Source organism: Eutrigla gurnardus, assembly GCF_963514095.1.
Source record: "Eutrigla gurnardus genome assembly, chromosome: 14".
NCBI classification, from domain to species: Eukaryota; Metazoa; Chordata; class Actinopteri; order Perciformes; family Triglidae; genus Eutrigla; species Eutrigla gurnardus.
In genome coordinates, this window is record NC_139937.1 from 11,636,853 (window position 1) to 11,658,452 (window position 21,600).

Here is a 21,600-nt window from a genome sequence, read left to right on the forward strand (position 1 = left end):
ATGGTTATTCATAATTAAATGTTAAGCTGTTTTAACTGGTCTAATTGTGGAAATGATTTGAATCATGTTTACAAGAATTTAGTCATGATTTTTCTATCAGTATGTATGGACCATTACTGTAAATTAAGAGGACCTGTTCTTCCCATTGAGTGAGCAGCATCAGCCGGCTCCCATGCTGACATTGTTTTTATCAAACAATGTCTGTCTGTAACCACTAGATGGCGACATTTACTTGGGTTTAGGGAGATGGTGGTGTTGAAGGGTTGATCACTTTTCAGAAGTTAATGTTTAATTACACAATTTGTGGCAAATTAACTTTTTTTTTACTCGTTTCCTGAATGTTCTTCTATTCATTAAATTGTGTTTCAGACAATTGAAGATGCCAAACATAAGTTCTGCTTTTTCTTTCCAGGAGTTTGATCCAGCATCAATGATCACGATCAACTTCACTGTTATATAATTATAACAGGATATGCTATGGAAAAAGCATTGCTATCAGAAAAGGAGGCTGTTGAGGACAAAGGTAGTGATAATGACATCAGGGGGGAGGTGAAGACAGGTGATGTGGAAATGGAGGAAACCAAAAGAGACTCACCCAGTGGGACTGCCATGCCCGATGGAGCAGAAGAGGAACCCGCTGAGAGGCTGCAGCCGGACTCTGTACCTGAAGCTGCGGATAACCTCTGCGCAGTTTGTGCCTTCTCAGCCAAATGCCCGCGATCACTGAAGATCCACTATGCAAGAAAGCACAGAAAGAAGTCAAAGAATACCAATCGACCTGAAAAGCCAGCTGAAGAAAGTGAGAATATCTCTGACATGAGTCCAGCTGAAAATCATCAGGAAGTAGACATGGAGACAGAACGTGCTGCTGAAGTCAAACAAAACCAGGAGTCTGATCTTGATGAGCTGAGATCAGCAGCCAGTGACAATGGCATTAACACAAATATTTTAACTAAAAAGGAAACATCAGATGAACAGCAGGCAGATCAAGAGGAGGTGATCCCTACCCAAGAGAGAAGATTAAGCAATCGAACCCCGAAACCTAAGATGATATATTCCTGCAACTACTGTGGACAAGAGTTTAGAGACAAGTCCCCTCTGGATGTGCATATTCAAAGATACCACACCAAAGACACCCCATACACATGTGAGTATATGTGCTCTTCTCCAGTTACATTGAAGTTGAACATGTTATTTTAAACATGTTAAGACATGCTATGTCCACAATTCGTGCATTTATTGTTCAAAGCAATTAAACATATTTTTAACTGAATTGTTCACATTGATGGTTGAAAGGAGATTTGAAAAGTGCCTCTCTTGAAATGTCTTTTAGTTGATGCTGGAGAGAACGTGGATGAACCCAAGGAAGCCGAGGATCCCGGCAGCACTCTCAAGGCTACTCCAACCAGAGTGGCGGCGAAACGTCCGTTCAGCCGGTTCCAACTGAAGTGCACACACTGCGACTTCAGGGTCAGCACCCCTGCATTGCTAGAAAACCACACTCGACTCAAACACCTGAACCAGGAATGGTACCGTTGCAAACTGTGCAACTTCCTTGCGGCCACGTCTCAGTGGATGGACATCCACCTGTCCTCAGAGAGTCACATGCAGCAGCAGCAGAAGGGGGAGAAGAGCACAGATTTGGCCTCATTTGAAGCCTACGTTGAGAGTGTTAGCAGAGACATTAATGCAGATGCTGCTGACGTAGAAGATATTCCTCAGGTGGCTGGTGGTGAAGGGGAAGCTACTTCAACAGAGAGGGATCAGGAAACGGACGGAGAGATCAGGAAACGGACGCGGTTGGCCGAGGAGGGAGATTTAGAGCTTGCATCTCACAAAAAGAAGAGAGGCAGACCAAAGCACGGGTCCACAACCACGTGTGGATACTGTGGTCTCGTGGTTTCCAACGCAACTAACCTCAGTGTCCACGTCCGCCGCAAACACAGCAAGGAGTACGGCTACAGCTGCACCCTTTGCAACTACAGCTGCGTGACCAAAGGAGACATGGATCGTCACTGTATCACGAAGAAACACGTCAGACGAGCGCAGGAGTGTGCAAACAAGAACCCGGTCAACAATCACACAAGTGCATCGCTGCAGGAGCCCACAACCGCAGAAGCACAGGAGCCAAACGCAGCCACGCCGACCGCCGACAACGAGCAGGAATCTGACGACGCGGCCTCCGACGAACACGGTGGACAGGAGCAAACTCAGTCGGACGCGAGCCCGAAGAAAAGCAAATATGACTCCGTTACTTCTTGCGTCCATTGCAGTTTTGTCGCTCAATCGATCCCGTCGCTCCATCTTCACGTTAAGAGAAAGCATACCAGAGATTTTGAGTACGTCTGTCTAGCATGTAGCTACTATGCTGTAACAAGCAGGGAAATGTCTCGCCACGCCAACACAGACAAGCACAAACAGAAAAGCCAGAAATACATGGAACCAATAGGGAGTGATGGACAAAGAGCTTTGGGACTCCCATTGAAGCTGAAGGAGGTTATTAAACTTGTAGAGGGAAACTCCAACCTTGAATGTGAACACCTCAGCCCCGCAGAAGATTCTGACCCTTGTTTTGATGACAGCCAAGATATGGAAAGTCAGAATTCAGCTGCAGCCTCCATCACCACAGAGCCTGTTGATGCTGCGGCTAGTGTAGCCGGCAGTGCCGACGAGAAGCAAGCAGAGAGCGGTACATCTTCCAGTAGTGGTGAACCAGATCCAACCGACAAGACGATTGAATGTACAGAGCCGTGTGAACCACAGGAGGCTCCAGCAGGATCTCAGCCTGCAGTGGATCAGTCAGATCAGCAGGAGAACCAGGAGGAAGAGGGGGACCAAGCCGATGAAGAACAATTTAGTGCAGTTGAGGTGATTTTAGATGCAAAAAGTGACAGCTCTCATTCAGATACACAAATGTCCAAAGCCCTTCCCTTTGATGCCTGCATTGTATCCATAAAGGCCCTTGCTGAGCAGGAGCAGCAGCTGCAGGAAGGTCTGGCTCTAGAGGGCGAGGCTGCTGTGATATGTCTGACCGGAGGAACAGTGCCTTCTGGCTACCTGCCTCCCGGCCACCTGCCTCCCACTTCCGCTTATGTTAAGAAGCTCAAGCGGAACGAAACGAAGGTGAGAGAGGAAGCCAAAGGAAGCTCTCGCATACGTTGCGAGGACTGTGGCTTCATGGCCGACGGTATCAGCGGCCTCAACGTCCACATCTCCATGAAGCACCCGTCCAAGGAGAAGCATTTCCACTGCTTGGTGTGCGGCAAGTCGTTCTACACGGAGAGCAACCTGCACCAGCACCTGACGAGCGCCGCCCACCTACGCAACGAGCAGAACAGCGTGGAGGAGCTGCCCGAAGGGGGCGCCAGCTTCAAGTGCGTGAAATGCACCGACCGCTTCGAGTCGGAGCAGGATCTGTTCGTCCACATCAAGGAGAAGCACGAGGAGCTTCTGAGGGAGGTCAACAAGTACGTGTTGGAGGACACGGAGCAGATCAACCGCGAGCGTGAGGAGAACCAGGGCAGCGTGTGCAAATACTGTGGGAAGGTGTGCAAGAGCAGCAACTCCATGGCCTTCCTGGCCCACATTCGCACACACACAGGTATGTATCCTGTGTCTACTCACTCACACTCTTTGTTCTTTCTCCTACTCACATTAACAATATATGCAGATATTTACTTGGTATGACATCCTGCATTTTCAAAGCATCGTGAGGCATTTTCTAAACTTATCAATAAACAATAATCTCTTTGTGTGGCTGCTCAGCTATTAGCGCTTTGTTTTTGGCTACAAGTGTATCGAGTGGGGAGACGCAGCCTCTTCTTTGGCAGCTCAAGCTAATTTTAAGGCTACTATCTCCTGCAGCCAGGTAATAGCTGCTTCGGTAGAGGTGAAGGTAAAGACTGATTGAGCTTCAGACCAGCAAGAGAGACGCTAATGGACCCTAGATTGGGATTCCCTGAGCAATGCTTGGTCAAAGACATGTGCGACTCATAATTGATGTGTCCATTACCAAGACTCAGTTGTAATTATAGTCAATAAGTCTCTGTAAATGTGTTAAAGCTTAGGCTAAAAGCATTGGAGGTCCAAAGAGAGGTGGGCTAATAATTTAAAATAATCAATGCAGACGTATTCAAAGCCCTTAATTTCCCTTGTGTCTGTATGTCCATGTTTGTGCATATGTGTGTAAGCGCTCGTATGCCGAGCCAACGTGTGTGTACATGTCAGCCTTCATGGCTTGCTGATTATCCTCAATCCATTAAGATTTATCTTGTCATTTATAATGCAAAGCAGGGCTGCGTTGGTCAGGGCTTCGGCTGGGAAATGTCCGGCAGGTTAAGAACATAGGGCGCTCCATTACTTTCCCCTGACCATGTGTATTAATTGCTTTTAAAATCAACTAAATGCAGGAACGAGATGTGAGGGCGACATCAATAAATGCCCTTCTTTGCCTCCTATGGTTCATCCCCCTTTCAGCCCAAACTTTAATGGGACTTTAATTGAAGTCCATGCTCTGTGCTTTTTGTGTGTGTGTGTGTGTGTGTGTGTGTGTGTGTGTGTGTGTGTGTGCGCGTGTGTTGTAAGGGAGATAAAATAGGATTGTTTTCACTTTCAGACCCGATGACGGTGTAGGTATTGTAGCTTCGGTTAGGAAACCCAGAGATAATATTCACTCGCTGAAGACCGGTGAAGTACTTAAAACAGTCCATTATGTCATCATATTCCCATAAATGCAATGAGCTAAAAATGTGCTGCCGTAAAATAATTTTGATATGCTGTTGCTTCAGTATAAGAGGGACAGCCGATGTATTTTCTGGGGCAGAGGATTCATTTCCCTTGAAGGAAACATGTTTTGTCCTTTTTGTGTAGTATGTATGCCAGTCACCTTATGTGTCCAAAGTCGGATTGCTTGAAGCTTTAAAGATTGAAGGTCCTGATGATTCATGTTGAGCCACCACTTTCTTCTTATTAATGAATAGTCTATATGTATTCATAATTTTACCCCGTGTCATAATTCTTGAGTTTTGAGGTCACTTACTTAGTGTTACTTAAGAAAATGAAAGCCGTGACACTGAGGTCCCAACAGATGGCTTCAAGTCAAGGGCACATTCGGAGGTTTCAAATGATGAATACTTTGTTTTTTAAGGTTTACCTCCTTAAATTCAGTTGAGTTATGTACTTGTTTATGAGATTCCCTTCAGTTATGTTATTTGTTAAAAAAAACAACACTATTTCTCTTCATTTTGACAACATATGCCAGTTGTTATTATTGCTAAGTTCCCTCATTACAGTGAATTATTCACCTTTTATATGGCGGTCATTTATTCTGGGAGTTTGTTTGTGGGGCTTATGGAGCTGCACGGTGGGGGTCTGCCAGTTTCTGGGCTGGGAGCATGTCCACATCCTTTTAATTAAGACCTAGTTTTTATTCACTTGATTAATCAGTGAAATCAGGAGACGGCGGTGGGAGGCTGCACACAGATTTGTCAATTTGTCCCTTAAAGGAAACGCGTACACATGCTTGCATTTTGCCAATGAGGGTACAGCCGGAATTTGCATTTTGAGGTAAATTGGTCACTTTTTCACTGTGGAGTGAGCTGTCTGACCTGAGACGGAGCCTTGAAGTAATGGACAAACATGCCATGCATGCATGTTCACATGCAGGATGTGATGCGTGTTTGTAGAAATATCTGGAATGTAATATTGCAGAAATAACAGCAGTTTCTAAGAATAATATATTATTAAAGCCGAAAAAATAAATTTAGAGCATCAAACTGCAGTCGATAAAAAGTCAGCTTTGATAGACAACAATATTTAAACCTGTTAGTCCACATATTGGCCAAATGTATTAAAAAAACTATGAAATTGATGCCCTGTCATCCTCGTCAATTATTGTCATAAATAAAATATATATTTCAAAGTTTCTATTAAGGAATGAAGCTTTAAGTGCCTTTCATCATATTATATGATGCCATCACACCAAAAAAAAAAAAAAAAGGAAAAAAATATGATTTGACATAGTACTTGTGTAAATGTAATATATGGGGCTGTTAGATTGCTGCTCGACTGCCCAGTTAATAATGGAGTGTTCTGGCAAATTTTGGACATGATAACTCTGGAGTTATTGTAAATGTTTGGACACAAATAGGAAACAGTGCAGCCACCAGTGATATCTAATTCTATAAATAGTATAATTCTAATGATATTAGTGTAGGCTGAACATTATCTGTACCTGTGCAGAATTTACCTGAAATCAACCTAATGCCTTTGAGAGAACTTGCTGCATGTCCATTTCTTGGAAATATCCTACTTGGCTGTTTGTCCAATAATTCAGCAAGTCCTTGTCCTCCACCACCTGTTTCCTTATGTAATTAGTACTTATTAGTATGCTGATTGTGAATGACGGGTACGTGACTTTCAGTTTAGAATTATTCTGCTTCATGAACATACACATGGCTGTAAGAACATTTTAGTCACCTTATATTTTCACTAATAACGATAATATGCAGTACTAAAGCATCATTTCCTTCCAGCTCAAATATAGTGGGATACAAATTTCCTTTTTCTTTTTTGTTCTGTTTCACCTGTCACTACTTTTATATATTATATTATATTATATTATATTATATTATATTATATTATATTATATTATATGTGGTTGCGACTGATGGCAACCTGGCAACTCTTACAGTCAAGCTCTGATATCATTTATTTTATTCAGTTTTTAATAAAGTCCAAGTCCATTTTGCGATCCAGAACCAAACAGTGTCAAACAATTTGGTCAAATAGACCATGAAGGAAGAGATAATGTTTCGTGTACATGGATTCTATAGTAAGCGTCGGCGCTAATCAGAGCGTCAAATTTTCATGACAAAAAAACAAATTTCCGGACCGAACGGAGAAAAGCATGTATTCTGAAAAGGTGAAAGCGGAGAGTGAAAAGAGACATTAGACTGCAGTATTTACAGCTCTGGATGAAATAGCTGTGTATCCATGCCAGTGAATCAGTCAGTGGAGGGACAGGTTAAACAGCATGTGTACAGGGAGGTCTCCAGGCTCCACAAGTCTTTGGATGAGCTGTCATCGGACCACCGGAGAACAACTCTTGACTTGACTGTTGAGGACAACAAGTCGTTTCCGACAGACTCTCTTGAGGATGGCGAAAACCACAACTGAACCATGAGCAGTTTTTCTTGCTGGACCCTTCGTCTTCTCCGAGGCCCCCATGGACACCGGACTACAGTTCCTCCTCAAGGTGTGTGGAGACACAATTTTCTTGCCATCATTGCCAAACGGGGAACCCTACTCTCTACGGCAGCTCTACCAACGGCCGATATCATACCAGACATTTTTCTGCAGACCGTGAGGTACAACACACAGACATGGCTGCCACCAGATGATCACGAAGCAAGAACCTTCAAGATGATTGTGGACCATTTGGACCGCAAACAAGTCCTTCCCAGGAATGTTGTTTTTAAGATAAAGGAGCTTCCTCCGCATCGTGACAAGACATAATGTCAGACTTCATACGGAAAGACATTAGAAACCGTGTTGATGAAAGACTGAAGACTGAGAAACCCCAGGACACAAAGGGTCTACCATTGCAAACACTTTACATCCTGCCTTCTCTTTAGGATAATGACAGTGACATAGCTCTGCAGCAGTTTGTTTTGATGGTGCTTGCGGCTGAAGTCCTTAGAACATTTTGGTTTTCTTCCTTTTTTCTGTGTTATCACATGTATATTCATACCACCTAATGGGTGTAGGCCTATTTCCAAATATTATGCTTTGATTTGTACTGTTTATGTTGTAAAATGGTAAATCCAATCCAACAGCTGTTGGATGCAAGAGTTGCCCTGCGGAAAAATGTATTCCATTGTTTTACTAATGGGCCATCAGTGTGACATTGTCGAGTCATACATAAATTCCCAACTAATAGTTCAACGGCTGTGCATCGCTGAATGATACCTCATCCGGAGTCTTTCTCTACCAATTTGACACCTCAGCTTGCTCATCACGTGGACTCCCAAACAGTTTGTGAACATAGTTGTGTAATCTTCTGAAAGGACCTTTACAAAGTCTGAAAAAACAAGCCTTTCAGGTCTCTCTTTTTTTGTGGATTTTGTGAGTCCCCACTTAAACGCCAGAGTGCCTCTTAAATGCAGCCACATATTTAAAAGTCAAATATGCCGATATTTTGGACCAAATACCTCAATATTGATAGTGCGATGGTGCTGCAGGGTTGACTATTGGTGCATTTTAAAATATTTTTGATAATCATCATCACCAATGGTGATATAATGACTAAATTAATATTAAAACAGTCTAGTAACTTCACCAAACTACGTCACTTTGCTGTTATGGAGTCTTAAAAACCAGGAAAAGACACTTTGCGTATTATGATGTTACCATATAGGGGTGGATGGATTGCCCAGCTATGGCGGGGATACTTTCTGCCCCTCTTATTCACCTTTTGCTTGCAGTTGCCTTATATTTTGCCCATTTGTGCTGATGTGCACAGGTGAAGTTTCTCCATATAGGAGCAGATGGCACTAAATTAACCGTGTTCTAATCCACTCACTATAATGTAAAATTGATCTATTGGTACAGTAATTTAAAAACCAAACAATGTGACGGGTAATAGAAAATGTGGGGTAGGTTTGCAGCTGGACACTCGGTGCTAACGGTGTATATTTAACTAGTATGTTTAAATATATTTATATGAATGTATATGTGTGGCAGAGCAAGGCCTGAGACATCACCTTGTGTGCGTGTGCAGAGTGAAACATTACATGAGGCTCTTCTCTCCTCTCAGGAAATGAATTAGTCATTCCCTGTCTCATCTGGGATGTGAGGGAGCCACATCGCCCCTATGTGGATGGCAATATTAATTTAACATGACACTGCATTGATGGTCAATTTCAGTTTCACGGAGGCTGTTTAAGTGGAGTGGTGGAGTATTAATGTGATAAGATGTGGGAGCTGAGGGACGTTACATCTCTCTCCTTTCTGCCATGTCTCATACTCAGCCAGCCATCTGGACAAATCAGCTCCCCACACGCCTCTCTTTCACCTCAACTTTAGGTGTGTGTGTGTGTGTGTGTGTGTGTGTGTGTGTGTGTGTGTGTGTGTGTGTGTGTGTGTGTGTGTGTGTGTGTGTGTGTGTGTGTGTGTGTGTGTGTGTGTGTGTGTGTGTGTGTGTGTGTGTGTGTGTGTGTGAATGATTGTATTCATTCTGTTTGTCCATGGGCGGTTATGTCTTATGAATTTAATGTGTGTGTGTGTGTGTGTGTGTGTATGTATGCAATGCATAGGTGTGAGCTGGGGTTCTGAATCTAGATGAAGGTATGCATAGGCGTGATGGCAGGTGTGGTGTGAGTGTGTCTGTCTTTTTTTCTTTTCTTTTTAAGGGTGTTGATGATTTTGTTGTGTGAGTTTTTTTTTAATGTGTGTGAAAGTGTCTGCACATTTAGGTGTGAAGTGTGTTCATGTATAGGGGTTTTCTGTGTTTATCTGCCTGTATTTGTGTCCGTGTGGAGTGATTTGTGTGTACTGTAGGGACATGTGAAATGAAAAGGCTGGCTGGGCAACAGCAAAGCCCCCCCTCCACCCCCTCAACCCCCCCCAACCCCCATGTTTATGGGCCTTGTTAGCACAGGCTTGCCTTTCAATCTTCGTTACCGGCTTAAAATTCGATGTGTCGTACTTCCAGCTCTCAGCAAGTGAACCGTGTATGAACGAATTAGTAATCTACACAAAGTGCTTAATCAAATCAGCGGCTGCCCCTGGAATAAATATTGTAGAACATGTCGGGAGATTCACTGCGAGAGGGTGAAGGTCTGCTCAGAGACGCGTGGATACGTGGATGCACCCGTGCCGCCACTTAGATCCGAATGTCTTACTGTGTGAGGCTGGCCTGAATGTGGCCCAGCCTGACAAACCAAATATCCATTTTTATTGTCGCCGAATGCATATTTTTTTTTTTTTTATGAAGTGTAGGATTTTAGCAACTGCGGTGGCTGAATTAAGACTTTGGTCTTTTTTGTTAAACCATACGAATAAGTGATCATCTAACATAAACAACCATTTATATAAACCCGATCCTGCAGGACCAACTTAATTTGAGCTGCGAGATGTTTGTGCGTCACACAGATCGCGCGTTCAGAGCAGCCCTCGCAGCTCTGCTGCTCAGTGAGTGATGGCAGGCAGAGGCTCTGCCACTCTCTCAAACGCTACCCCGCCCCCTGGACTTATTAATGACAATAATTAGGGAGAAACCTCCCCGAGAAGCCCGCCAGAGTGATTAGCGCTTTAATGATGGAATGGGAGGTCGTGAGCGCACACAGAATTGATTTACGTATTCGCCCTGACCTTTGGAATCCAATTTACGCATCCACAGGCAAAGGAAGAGTAGGTAAGAGATGAAGGAGAGTGACAAGGATAGATAGAGAGTGAACGAAGAGACGCCTGGCACTTGGTATGTTACTGTAGTTTTTATGGCAACTGTAGTAAGGGCTGTTTTTATAATTCTGAAGTCATTTTGTGGCTCTGAAGTAGGTTGAAGTCCTCGCGCAGAACTAATAACAGTCTCACATGCCTGGCATTGAGAAATGATGTGTTATGTAAAATCAGATTTTTGCCCAGAGGCTACGTAGTCAGGTTTTATTAGAATTGCCACCTCTTTCTTTCAGACATAATGTTATTGTCGGATATAAACTCTCTCCATACTTTGATTTGCAGGATCCAAGCCCTTCATGTGTAAGATCTGCAACTTTGCCACGGCTCAGCTGGGAGACGCCAGGAACCACGTGAAGAGACACCTCGGCATGAGAGAGTACAAATGCGACATCTGTGGGTGAGTTGCAAGGAATAACATCTTTAAAAATGATTGAAAACACTTTTTTTATCTTAAAAAAAACAAACACTCTTTAATAACTAGTCAAGTGAACATTATTACTAGTTATAAAGAAACATGGGTGATAACGTGACCTGCTGCCTTTTTTTTTATAAGCCTCTCATTATTGGTTTGAAATTGAGAAGTGGTGACAGCCAGAATGGTGGTGTTACCGCTGTAAGCTGTAGGAAGGTTTCATGTTGGTGTAGGGGGATCTCTGCTAATTATCTATCGTACAGCCCACTTTAAATTGCATTTGTCTCAACCTAATTCATAATTCACTCCAACTTAACCCTGGGCCGACCACAATAAGAGAAGTGATACGAATCTGCTGTAGATTCCTTGTCAAAAGTGTGGGATTTCAAGCTGTAAAAAAAAGCCATTAAAAGCTTCCACACGCTGCCTAAATGAGCTGCTCATCCAGACACTATCATTTGACATTATTTTTAATATTCTGGTTGAATCTCTCTATAGATTGGCTATTGTTCCTTTAGGAAAGACAACAATTGAAAGACATTAAAAGCTAGCCAATGTTCAAAACCTACCCAATTTGTCGCTGTGTGGAAAAAACATTCATCTAACCTCTAACTGCTCCCAGGCCTTTCTTAAAAAGACAAATGTATTTGCCTCTAATCAAATTTCCCCCTGAAATTTAGGCAGCATAAATAAGAGTTTACTTTACCTTGCTTGTCGTTTTAGCTGTACAAATGATCCTAATTGGAAGTTGATGTCGGTAACCAGGTGCCTATAAATACCCAGTAGTGCAGCTAAGAGTACAGCTATACCCCACTACCTCGTACCCCCTACATCTCCACCATATGTTGTGTTCAGCTCGGTCCTTTCCCGTGGTAGACCTCCTCACTGCCTTGCCATGTTCAAATGGACGTGTTAAGCTGTTTAACATGAAGTCGGGGAATAGAATAAATTGTGGGATTTCCAGCTTTGTGCCACCGAGCTTCTGCGGCTCCACTCTCGCTCGGATGAAGACATATGTGGAGTTATTAGTTTCTCCCTCTGCGTAATTCTGTGTAAACCGTTTCCATTTAGTTCAGTCGCCGGGCCCCATTTTTGTTCTTCTAAAAGTCGAGCGGAGCGAATGTGTTTATTTGCTCCCGCTGATGTTCGCAAACACATTACAGCGAGAGCAAACAAGCTTTGGTTTAAACACAGCTTCTCCTTTAATGAGAGGGAAGGCTCATGTTTCACACGCCCTCCAGCTGAAAACCCTCTTCTCCCAAGTGCTTGCGAACGCGTCGGGTTTTGACCAAAGCGCCGAGGCTTTACATACGCACACATACGCGCATGCACGTTCCCCAATATGCCTTTAAATGGGACTACTAAATACAGCCCCCGGTTTCACAAATCATGCGGACGGAGGAGCCGTGTGCTGCCAGTGCCAGCCACTGGTGACAAATCGGCCCTGTGTGTGCTTTCAGTGCTGACTGATCACCAGGCCATCCCTCCTCTTGACTAAAGAGCAGCAAACACAAAGAAACCCCCAGAAACACGCTCATTAAGGCCAGAGCCGTACATACACGTGGCGTGCTCCCCTTCCCAAACTCCTCACATTTGATGAGATGTCCTTAACCTGAATCCCAAGCACGTTACTAATGGATGGCCACGTCTCGGGGTGTAATGTTTAAAGTGAGATCATAGTGCCATTAAGTTCTGCATTCTCTTGCAGATACTAATGACGGTGCAACGCTTCGTAACCAATAAAGGTTTTTCCAGATATTTGTTCATAATCGCAATTAATCATTCCAATTAACGCACGACTTGGCTGCTTTTTTTTTTTTTAATATACATTTTTGGGCTTCGTTCATTTATTTCCCTCTCTACTATTTCCTTGGGCCTCCACGGGACATGGCGTTTTGCTGGTTTAGTTTATTGCCATTTTGTTTAGAGCACCAGCTCAGCATATTGTTTGTGTGTTTTGTCTTTCTTCTTCCCCCCCCCCCCCCCCACCCACCCAAACCACCATCGATTGCCGTGTTTTCCCTGTTAAGGTCTCAGACTAGCAGATTATCTCGGCACCGACGCCGCGATCGAGCGGATGTGCTGCGCCTCGGCTGTCCACCTCGCTTTAGCTTCGCCGCACTTGTTGAACCTGTTGATAGTTAAAGATCATATTGTTGTGGCATTTAATTAACAAATGCAAATGCGAGGCCGGGACAGATTGGAACCCTTTGACCACGCTGTCAATCAAAGCTGAGTGGGCCGGTCAGCGCCTCGCTCATCATCGCTAACACTTTATAGGCTTTCTGTCTCTGCCTCGCCATTTCTCTCACTTCCTCTCCACATCCGCGTCCAGGCTTCTACCTATCTGTTTGTGTCTTTATTTTCAAACCGGCCGCTCTGTCTTAATTTGCCTATGAAGAACTCTTAAGGTGCAAAAACAGCAGAAAAACACATATTGGCTGTTAGCGTACAAGATAAGATTTCTCATATTTAATTGGTAAAAAAAAAAGAGAAAATCTCCAGCATGTGAGGCGGCAGATTCTTGCATTTCCTCATGGCGTGTTTTGTCCACAGTGGGGCTCTGCCACTTAATGAGCCTCTTCCTCCTCTCCTCCATCATCGAACAGAAAGGCTCTGGATTCAGCATTTCCACCCTCCCGCTCTCTCGTCCTCCCCAAAGATGCAATGGACATCCAGTGCTGTTGTAGGTGTTAAATTATGCATAAACAGTCTAAATGCTTTGAGGCATTGGTTTAATATCTCAGCCCAGGCCTTGAAAGTATTAACACTATCACAGACATGGATTGTCCTCTTGTGGACCGCCGTTTTATGATTATGGGTCATAAGCTGCCCGTTTCCTAGTGTCACTTCAGGAATTTGAACAAAACTTTAAAAAAAACCTTTTGCTTTCTCACAACACACAAAAAAAAGTTTCCAATGTGCTAAAGTTTGTCTTCTCTGTGGAGAAGGCTGCGTTGTGCCCCCCCTCCCTTCCTTGTCTCAGTTTTCTTGACTTAGTGTTGGAGAGAGTATATATAGTCATGATTTCATGTTGGGTGTTGTGTGTGTGATTTGACTGTTAACCGGATGGGGCTGGCTCATGTCAGGGTTTTTATGTCCCCCCTGTCTTGTGAGATTGTCTGGTCTGTTCCCAGAATAGCCCATCAGTTCCGCCCTGCGTGGCTCATCCGCTGTAATGTGCCTTAATGCCCGGGCCTGTATGAGTAGTGTGAGGCCTGGCAGTGACAGTGGAAGAGCATCTTAGCTCGCTGCTTATCCAGAGAAAGCCGTCACTTAACTCAGCCCCTCTATTGTCTATCCACACCCCTCTCCTTCTCCCCTGACGTGATTCTCTATAATCCTCAAACAGATTCTGGTTAGAACTCCCTGAGAACTATTTTTATGTGTTTTCTTTTTTTTTTTTTTTCCTCCCTTCCTCCTATTTAAACATTAATGGTTGTTGCAGATGAAGAGAGGGATCCCTATGAGGATGATTATAATGTCACTCCACTGATCTCCCGCCGCCCCGAAATAATTGTACATCATCGCTTCATAACGTGTCAGAGGGACACGTTGGTGGCGTGCAATTAAAACCGCAGAATATAATACACCAAATTACTGCCTGTCAGGCCTATGAACAACACACTCGGTATTTGAGTTACACTTAATCATCACGTACATTAGCGATTTTGCTAAGATCCCTCCACTGCACCCCCCCACCCCTCCGCTCATACAACGAGAGCACGAAACTCCTGCTACTTACAGGCTGAGGGATTGTGTCTGTGATACACCAGCGCTCGGAAAAGGCTACGTATAGAAATGTTAGAGTTGGACCTTTTGAAAGCTGTCCTGAATGTTTAGCACGGATTTTGAATTAATTAACACGCAATAACACTGAATAATTTCTCAAACAATCTGTGTTGTGTTTGCACATTTCATTCCTGCATTTATTAACCTTCAGATGTCTGTCCATATGTAGTTGCAGACAGGGAAAATTTGCACACTTTTTATGTGGATGTGTGTTAGAAACAGATAATTTGCAATATAAGCTTTTTTATAAGCTGAAGTTTGGCATCTAGTTTCCCAAAACAACAAACAAACAAAAAAATGACAAACTGATAATTCACAATAGGCCTTATCTATAAATCATATGTGTATTTGTGCATAAATTAATGTTTACGACCATCTTTATTACCATTTCTATATCATGCTATTTTATCTGGAATACATTTTGAAGAAATGTTTGTTTGAAAAATCACAACTTTGTTATATAAAATATATGCATTCACTTCGTATAAGATTCAATGTTAAAAGTAGACTACGGTTATTAGAACAATACGAATGCTCAGGTGCCCTCATGTGGCTAAACGTGAATTATATGTATACATGTTAAATTAAAGACAACGGAAGAAATGTATTTTTTTTTCAATATTTTTAATAAGGGGGAAGAAAATGTATTTGACGACCCTAATAAAATCTCCTGCGACCCACTTGAGGGTCCCGACCCGGTCTTTGGGAGTGACGGATCTCTAGCGTGCATCCCCCATTGCCACCCAAATACGGAGACTAGAAATCCAAGCAGCAAACTAACCTTGACACAGGTGTGTTGCCTCCCCAATGTCTCCCTGAACTTGTGTATGGATAAGATGGCAATATCTTATTTACAGTATATATCTCATGTATGTACTCCTTATGTAAATGGGTACGGCCCTTATTTGACTTGTTTTGATCCGTCTAATTGATGTGAGCTCTTCAGACACAGGGCCCTGTATTTACTCCCAGCAGGATGACGTATTAATGTTTACCGTTCTGGACTATTAAGACTTTGTGTCTGGGAGCACGGTCCTTGTCAGTCAGTGAAGTCCCCTTCACCAAAATAAACACATTTTGCTCTGATGCATTTAACTAAATTTAGTATGCCATTATCGGAAATGAAATAAGTAACGCTAAAGGTCATTTGGAAAATAATGCAGAAAGGCTGGTCTGGAAAGGTTAAGTATGTGACGGAGCTGTTCTGATGATAACGAGGGCTGCGTATGGCTTGGAGAGCTCGGCATTCTGGTTTGACTCGGCACTCTGCGATCGCTCTTTATGACCGAGACAGCTTTACAGCCCGTTACCCCCCATAACACGATAAAGCGCAACATAATGGATTGGATGTGTTTAGTAGCCTTGGGCTGATGTTTGTAAAATTAATGTTTTTTGCAATAGAAACACACTCATGCACAGGCACACATGCACACACAGGAAAAAGGCAAGAGAGGGAAAAAGTGAGTAGAGAAAGAAATCTACTCCGGACAGCTCCGATGTATCAATATAAATCCAACGGTGTACAGTTTTACACTTTTTTATACTTGTTTTGCAGCTTTGTCAAACTTTATTTCCTCGTGTCGCGTCCTCTCAGATATTTCTCGGCTGAAGAGATGACAACAAACGTATGGCTTCATTAGTTGAGTTTGGATTACAGGCCCAACGCTCAGCAGAAAGGCAATGAATGCGATTAGATTTGTGTTTCAAATTACACGGCGCAAGTACTTGAGGGAGATGAAGTCGGTTTGCTCGGTCAGTCTCATGTCGGTGCGAGGATGCTTTCGAGGAGTTTGAATGGGACCCCACGCAGCATCTCGCAGCGCCAGAGACAAAGAGAGAAATCTCTGTCAGCAGATCAGTCCTATTAGCTTTTAATAACAATCTCATATTCTTTAGTGGGCCCACAACTGGGGCCTGGGGGCTTCATAATCAGACCATTTCACTTTAATCAAAGACAAACAAAAACAAACATTGGGTCCAGACACTAAACGGCAAGATCAGTAGTTAAGCTAGGGAGCCAACACAGCACATAGGCTTATGATAGTAAGTTATACTACTCTTGAGGACCGCCTAACTTAAGAGGCTATTGTCTGCACTACGTATGATCTCAGTAGTTTCCTTTCGAAAACATTAAACTTCTTGTAGCCTCAGCGTTTCTCATCTTTTTTATCACTTTTTTGTTTTTGTTAAATCTCACCTTGCAGGGAAATGAAGTAATAGTAATTACAATAGCGTATTAGTCTTTATTTATTTATTTTGGCATTTTTTGCCTTTTTTATTAGACGGTATCTAGAAAGAGACAACGGGGGGATAGAGGGGTATGGCATTCCACAAAGCTCCCGAGGCTGGAATCGAACCGGCTCCTAATGCGCTCCAGTAGTAGTAATATTTTGCTCCTATCTTGATAGCATATATAAACTTTGCAAAGACACATCTACAGATTAATAACAGCAAACAATTGGCTCCATTCGGTTAAGAAACATGAGTAAAGTTTGCCCCAACCAAGTCCCCACAAAAGAAGTGCTAACTTTATCCTTTAAAGTAGTTGGATTGTTTTAAAAATGTTGCTGAACAATCAATTCTATAGAATTAATCATGTCATAGGTACACTGTAGGAGAAAAAAAAAACATAAAGAGGGGAAAGTTAATGAGTGATTAACAACAGCAATTAAAAGATGAAGAGGAAGGCAGATGAAAAAAGGGGTGTAATTAAAATATCAGTCCTCTCATTGTCAGAAGTGCGAGTGTCATCCATTGTGCACTTATTAAAAAGCTGGGTGGAGAGGAAGGAGCAAACGGCGCTTAATTCCAGCAGCCCAAAGTGTCTGGTAATCTGCCCATGGATGGAGCTGCAAAAGGCTGTAACTCATGTTTAAGTGTTGGGGCCGTGTCATTGCAGGTTCACAGTCATGCATTTCTGTGTTGACACCCATCGGGGCAGGGGATATTTGGCAGTCAGGAGTAATTTAACTTAATTAATGGGATGCATATTTGATGGAGGAATAAAATATCCCGGCTCAGCAAAGTGGAAAAGGGAAAAGATTTAGTGGGAGTTAAAGGTGGAGGGGAGAGTAATTTGTGCATTCAGTTACCGGCTGCTTGAGAGACAGAGAGGGAGAGAGCAAAGGAGGGAAGAGCGGGAGAGGAAGAGTAGGTTGGGGCTGATAAAGATGGCGAGGCGGGAGAGAGGAGGAAGGGAAGGGGAAGATGAGAGATGGATGGTTGACACAAAGCTGAGCGGATGTGTAGAGGGGAATGGGCTGTCCCTCCATCGAGAGGGCCATCAGACTGACGACGCCTGATTTAATTGATATCCGGACTGAGCCCTTCCTCAGCGCACACAGACACATTACGCTGGTTTGCAAACTTGTGGCGGAGCTGCCGGCTGCCAAGGGCCTTTTTAATATTCATGAGGGGGCTTTTAAGGGTGTTCGGCAACGGTCTCTCTCTCTCCTCCCTCCGCCGCCACCCGCGTTTCCAACATGTCTTTACTACCAATACACTCTTTACCGTCTCGCAGCAGACACGCAGCACGCCGGTTCCCCCAGACAAACCTGTGGCCTGACGAAAAGCTGTCACGCTGCTCTTAATCTCCCCTGGCACTTTTTAATTGACTTCCTGTAGGTATAGATTATTTTCACGGCGAGTCTGCCACCGAGATGTTTGATACCGTCCCGGAGACTGGCATCTGGGACGCTTGTAGCTCACCGGAGATGACGCCGTTATCTCGGTCTCTCTCTCTCTCTCTCTCTCTCTCCCCCGCCTCTCTTTCTCTCTCTGTGTGATGGCCAGACTTATTGGGGGAACGGGGGAGAGGTAAAATGTAATCAGTCATTGCCATCATCATAATTGAGCTGATGTACCTGCTGGGAGTGCTGGGGAATTGTTGGCCTGGGTGGAAGGGATGCTCTTTGTGTCTGAATGAAACTGTTAGTCACATTAGAGCGATACACAGGGCAGGTATTGGCCCTCTGTTTAAAAACTGGATGTCAGCCAATTTGTGCTGTCCAATTGATATGATGGATATGATGTAGTTTGTTTGATTACAAAGCGTATTTATTGTGGAATTAATCAACACTGCGCTGCTTGTCTGAGGTAAGCTCTTAAGTCTAATGAAACAATTTGATCAGATTCCAAACAATTATGCACGGATTATGGTTACGCTTAGTAGATGGGTCAAGTCAAGTTCATTTGTGCAGCCCGCTATTACTTATGGTGCCTCAGTGAGCTTTACAAGCCCCAAAAACATCAGCAACCCAGCCTGAAGGAAAACAGCTGGGTGTGGAGCTCGGGGGGGAAAAAAGTCAAAAGTGAATTGGAGGCAAAAATACAGTTGTGAGAGCGAGATTCAGCAGCAAGAAAATAATATGTTCCATATAAATATTGTGTCTGAGGTTTTCCCCCCTTGTTGTAACTGGGATGAAAATCTCAGAAAAGAGACTTTGTAAGCTTTCAGATATTTTGGCCTTGAAAATAGTGACATTTCAAGTTATGAAATACTGGCACAAACTGTCTGCTGTCAGTGGCTCGACTCCAAAAAAAGCATTGTTAGTGATACAAGCCTTCCTATCCACCGATACGCCAAATACCACTCTCACTTTGTGTATCACATGTGGTCTGGCCCACACATGCTCATACGAGGAACAGGGCCTCCTCCTACACACTACCATCTATTTACACACTTGTACGCACACACAGACGCGCCTTCTCCATTATGATACATACATCATGATTCACACAAACAGGGTGTCTCGAACATCATGTGTCTCTTCCCAAAAATGGTGTCTGGGGGCGAGTGAGGATTCAGCTAATTTTATTGTTTTATTTTTCAACCCTTGAGGATTAATCAGAGACACAATGTACGATGTGAAGTTTCTTTGGCTCCACCCTCTGCAGTCAAGGGCAGTTATGTGATTTGTATATAATCAAACACACGCTACACGGTCAAAACTCTCTCTAGTTTGTCATTTGTAGCATTTTTTCAGGCTAAATATCACAAGATCCGGATGATTCCCGGATTTATGAAGTGATATCGACCGTTGTCTATGTGAAACCGATAATAGGCCGTGATGAATGGCTGATATTAGTGACGAAATTACATCAACCTTAACAGGCTATTGTATTAACACACCTAGCCGATCCCACTCCTCCCCGCTGCCCATTTAATTGATTAATTGCTGACGTGGATGGATGAGGGGTTGCGGGTCCTGAATCGGTGGCTGATTGCTAGTCAACCATAAACAGGAGCAGCCACAGTGGGCCCTCAAGGGCAATATTCATGCTCCCCAACCTTATGGTGATTCCTTATCCAGCTCTGACAAGAGGAAAAATATTCGGCCATAAAAACGCTGGTATCACCGGGCTGACATATAAAGCCCTCCGTCACTCCCTCCCTCTCTCGCCTTGCCGGCGTCGCGTCTCCTTTAGCTGCCGGTCGCTCAGCACACCCGTCGGACTCCGAAATCACCCATCCTCCTCTGCATGTGTAGCTACAGTCCCTCAGGTAGCCCCGGCTTTAAATATGAGCAAATAATAGCGGAGTGAGTGATGCTGCCGGTGTCCTTGACTGGGTTCCTCTGTGTGCTATAGCCACATCTCACTGTCTCCGAGCCCCGCGGGACGCATAAAACACCCTCGTAGAAAAACTCCCCAGGCTTGTTGGTGGCATCCGTCGGATGGATGCAGGGATGCAGAAAGGCAATGAGGTCTTTCTGTATGTTTATGCAAGTGTGGAGAGGGGTAGATAATGTTTACACTGCTGTGTGTTTAATGAGATGGGCACTGTGTCCACTTTAATGTGTTTGCATTTCAGATGTGGTGCAACAAAGTTATTAAAACGTTATACGGCACATCACATCTCTTTTATGTCTCGCTGTTTGCTCGCCTGAATCCTCCGTGGCCCCGGTAGCCGATGTTGGGTTTAGCGGCGGAAGAGGTCACAATCACGCTTTGCAGGCTGTCACCAAAATCTCGTCGCCAGAGCGGTCGCCACCAAATTGTGCCGAAGCTGTTGACGGGGGCAGATTGGGGTAATTTTTTTGAGTAGGATAAAGTGCAAGGAGCGGGCAAATGGGTAGAGGGGGGAGATGCTCGCCTTCCTGTCTGGCCTGCAGGAAAGAGGGGTGGACATGTGGCCAGATAAGTAGAAGTCTTCACTCCCCCCCAACACTGCACCACGTTAACCCCTGCGATGCGGAGCCCCTCCAGACCGAGGCGTAGGTCTGAACCCCTGCATTCGGCCATGAAAACGCTGACACATCGATTACCCCACAAGAGAGAAAAAAAAAAAAAACCTTGAGCGTGATGAGGAGGAGCGTGCCGCGTGAAGAGGAAGCATTTATTCATTTATTCTGTTTATTCAGCAAAACAAACAGAGGTCAGGATTATGCTGCAACACTGATAGCTCTGTGTCTATTACAGTTACATTTCAAATTAGGAGGTTCATTCTGCCCACTTTTATGGTCACTTCAAAGCCTGCGTGCTGCCTCCCAAACCCCCCCTCCAGCAAAATCTGATTACTTAGACTTTTAAAGTCTACATAAGCTTCAAGTAGAGCCAAAAAAAAAAGTAATTTGTTTCTTTGAGCCCAGTTTGGAGCTCAAAGAAACATTTGACTTGTGGTCTTTTTATTGGACATTAGATGGCGCCATTCAACTTGCTAGAAAGCCACAGTCCCAGACTTCATTTGCAATATTTGGCCGCCTGGTGTTTGGTACATGTGGATCTCTTGCATGATTGAAATGCAATTAAGACTCTTTTTGTTCTGTTTAAAGGTTTGTTGAAATCTGTGACTCTTTTAGCATTCATCTCAATTGATTTTGTCGTTTTAGAATAAAATACAAGTAGAACAGGCACGGGTGTAATTGTATGGGTTAGAGGCAGTGTCAGAACTGGTGGGAGACAGATAAATGAAGTGAAACTTCTTCCTGATTTCAGCA

At 43.8% G+C, this 21,600-nt stretch overlaps 2 protein-coding genes across 2 annotated transcripts in view; both read left to right on the forward strand.

The window, feature by feature from the left end:
* The window catches only part of atad2 (ATPase family AAA domain containing 2), a 255,552-nt gene extending 253,830 nt beyond the window's left edge, over positions 1 to 1,722 (forward strand). The window contains exon 31 of the mRNA XM_084026975.1: positions 1,712 to 1,722. The gene's annotated coding sequence lies outside the window, so the exon portion shown is untranslated. The remainder of the gene's footprint in view (positions 1 to 1,711) is intronic.
* The window catches only part of znf407 (zinc finger protein 407), a 136,131-nt gene that overhangs the window by 1,507 nt on the left and 113,024 nt on the right, over positions 1 to 21,600 (forward strand). Inside the window, exons 2-4 of the mRNA XM_084026973.1 lie at positions 413 to 1,147; positions 1,334 to 3,601; positions 10,741 to 10,855. Of these exons, the coding sequence (XP_083883099.1) occupies positions 478 to 1,147; positions 1,334 to 3,601; positions 10,741 to 10,855 (3,053 nt within the window). The 5' untranslated portion in view covers positions 413 to 477. The remainder of the gene's footprint in view (positions 1 to 412; positions 1,148 to 1,333; positions 3,602 to 10,740; positions 10,856 to 21,600) is intronic.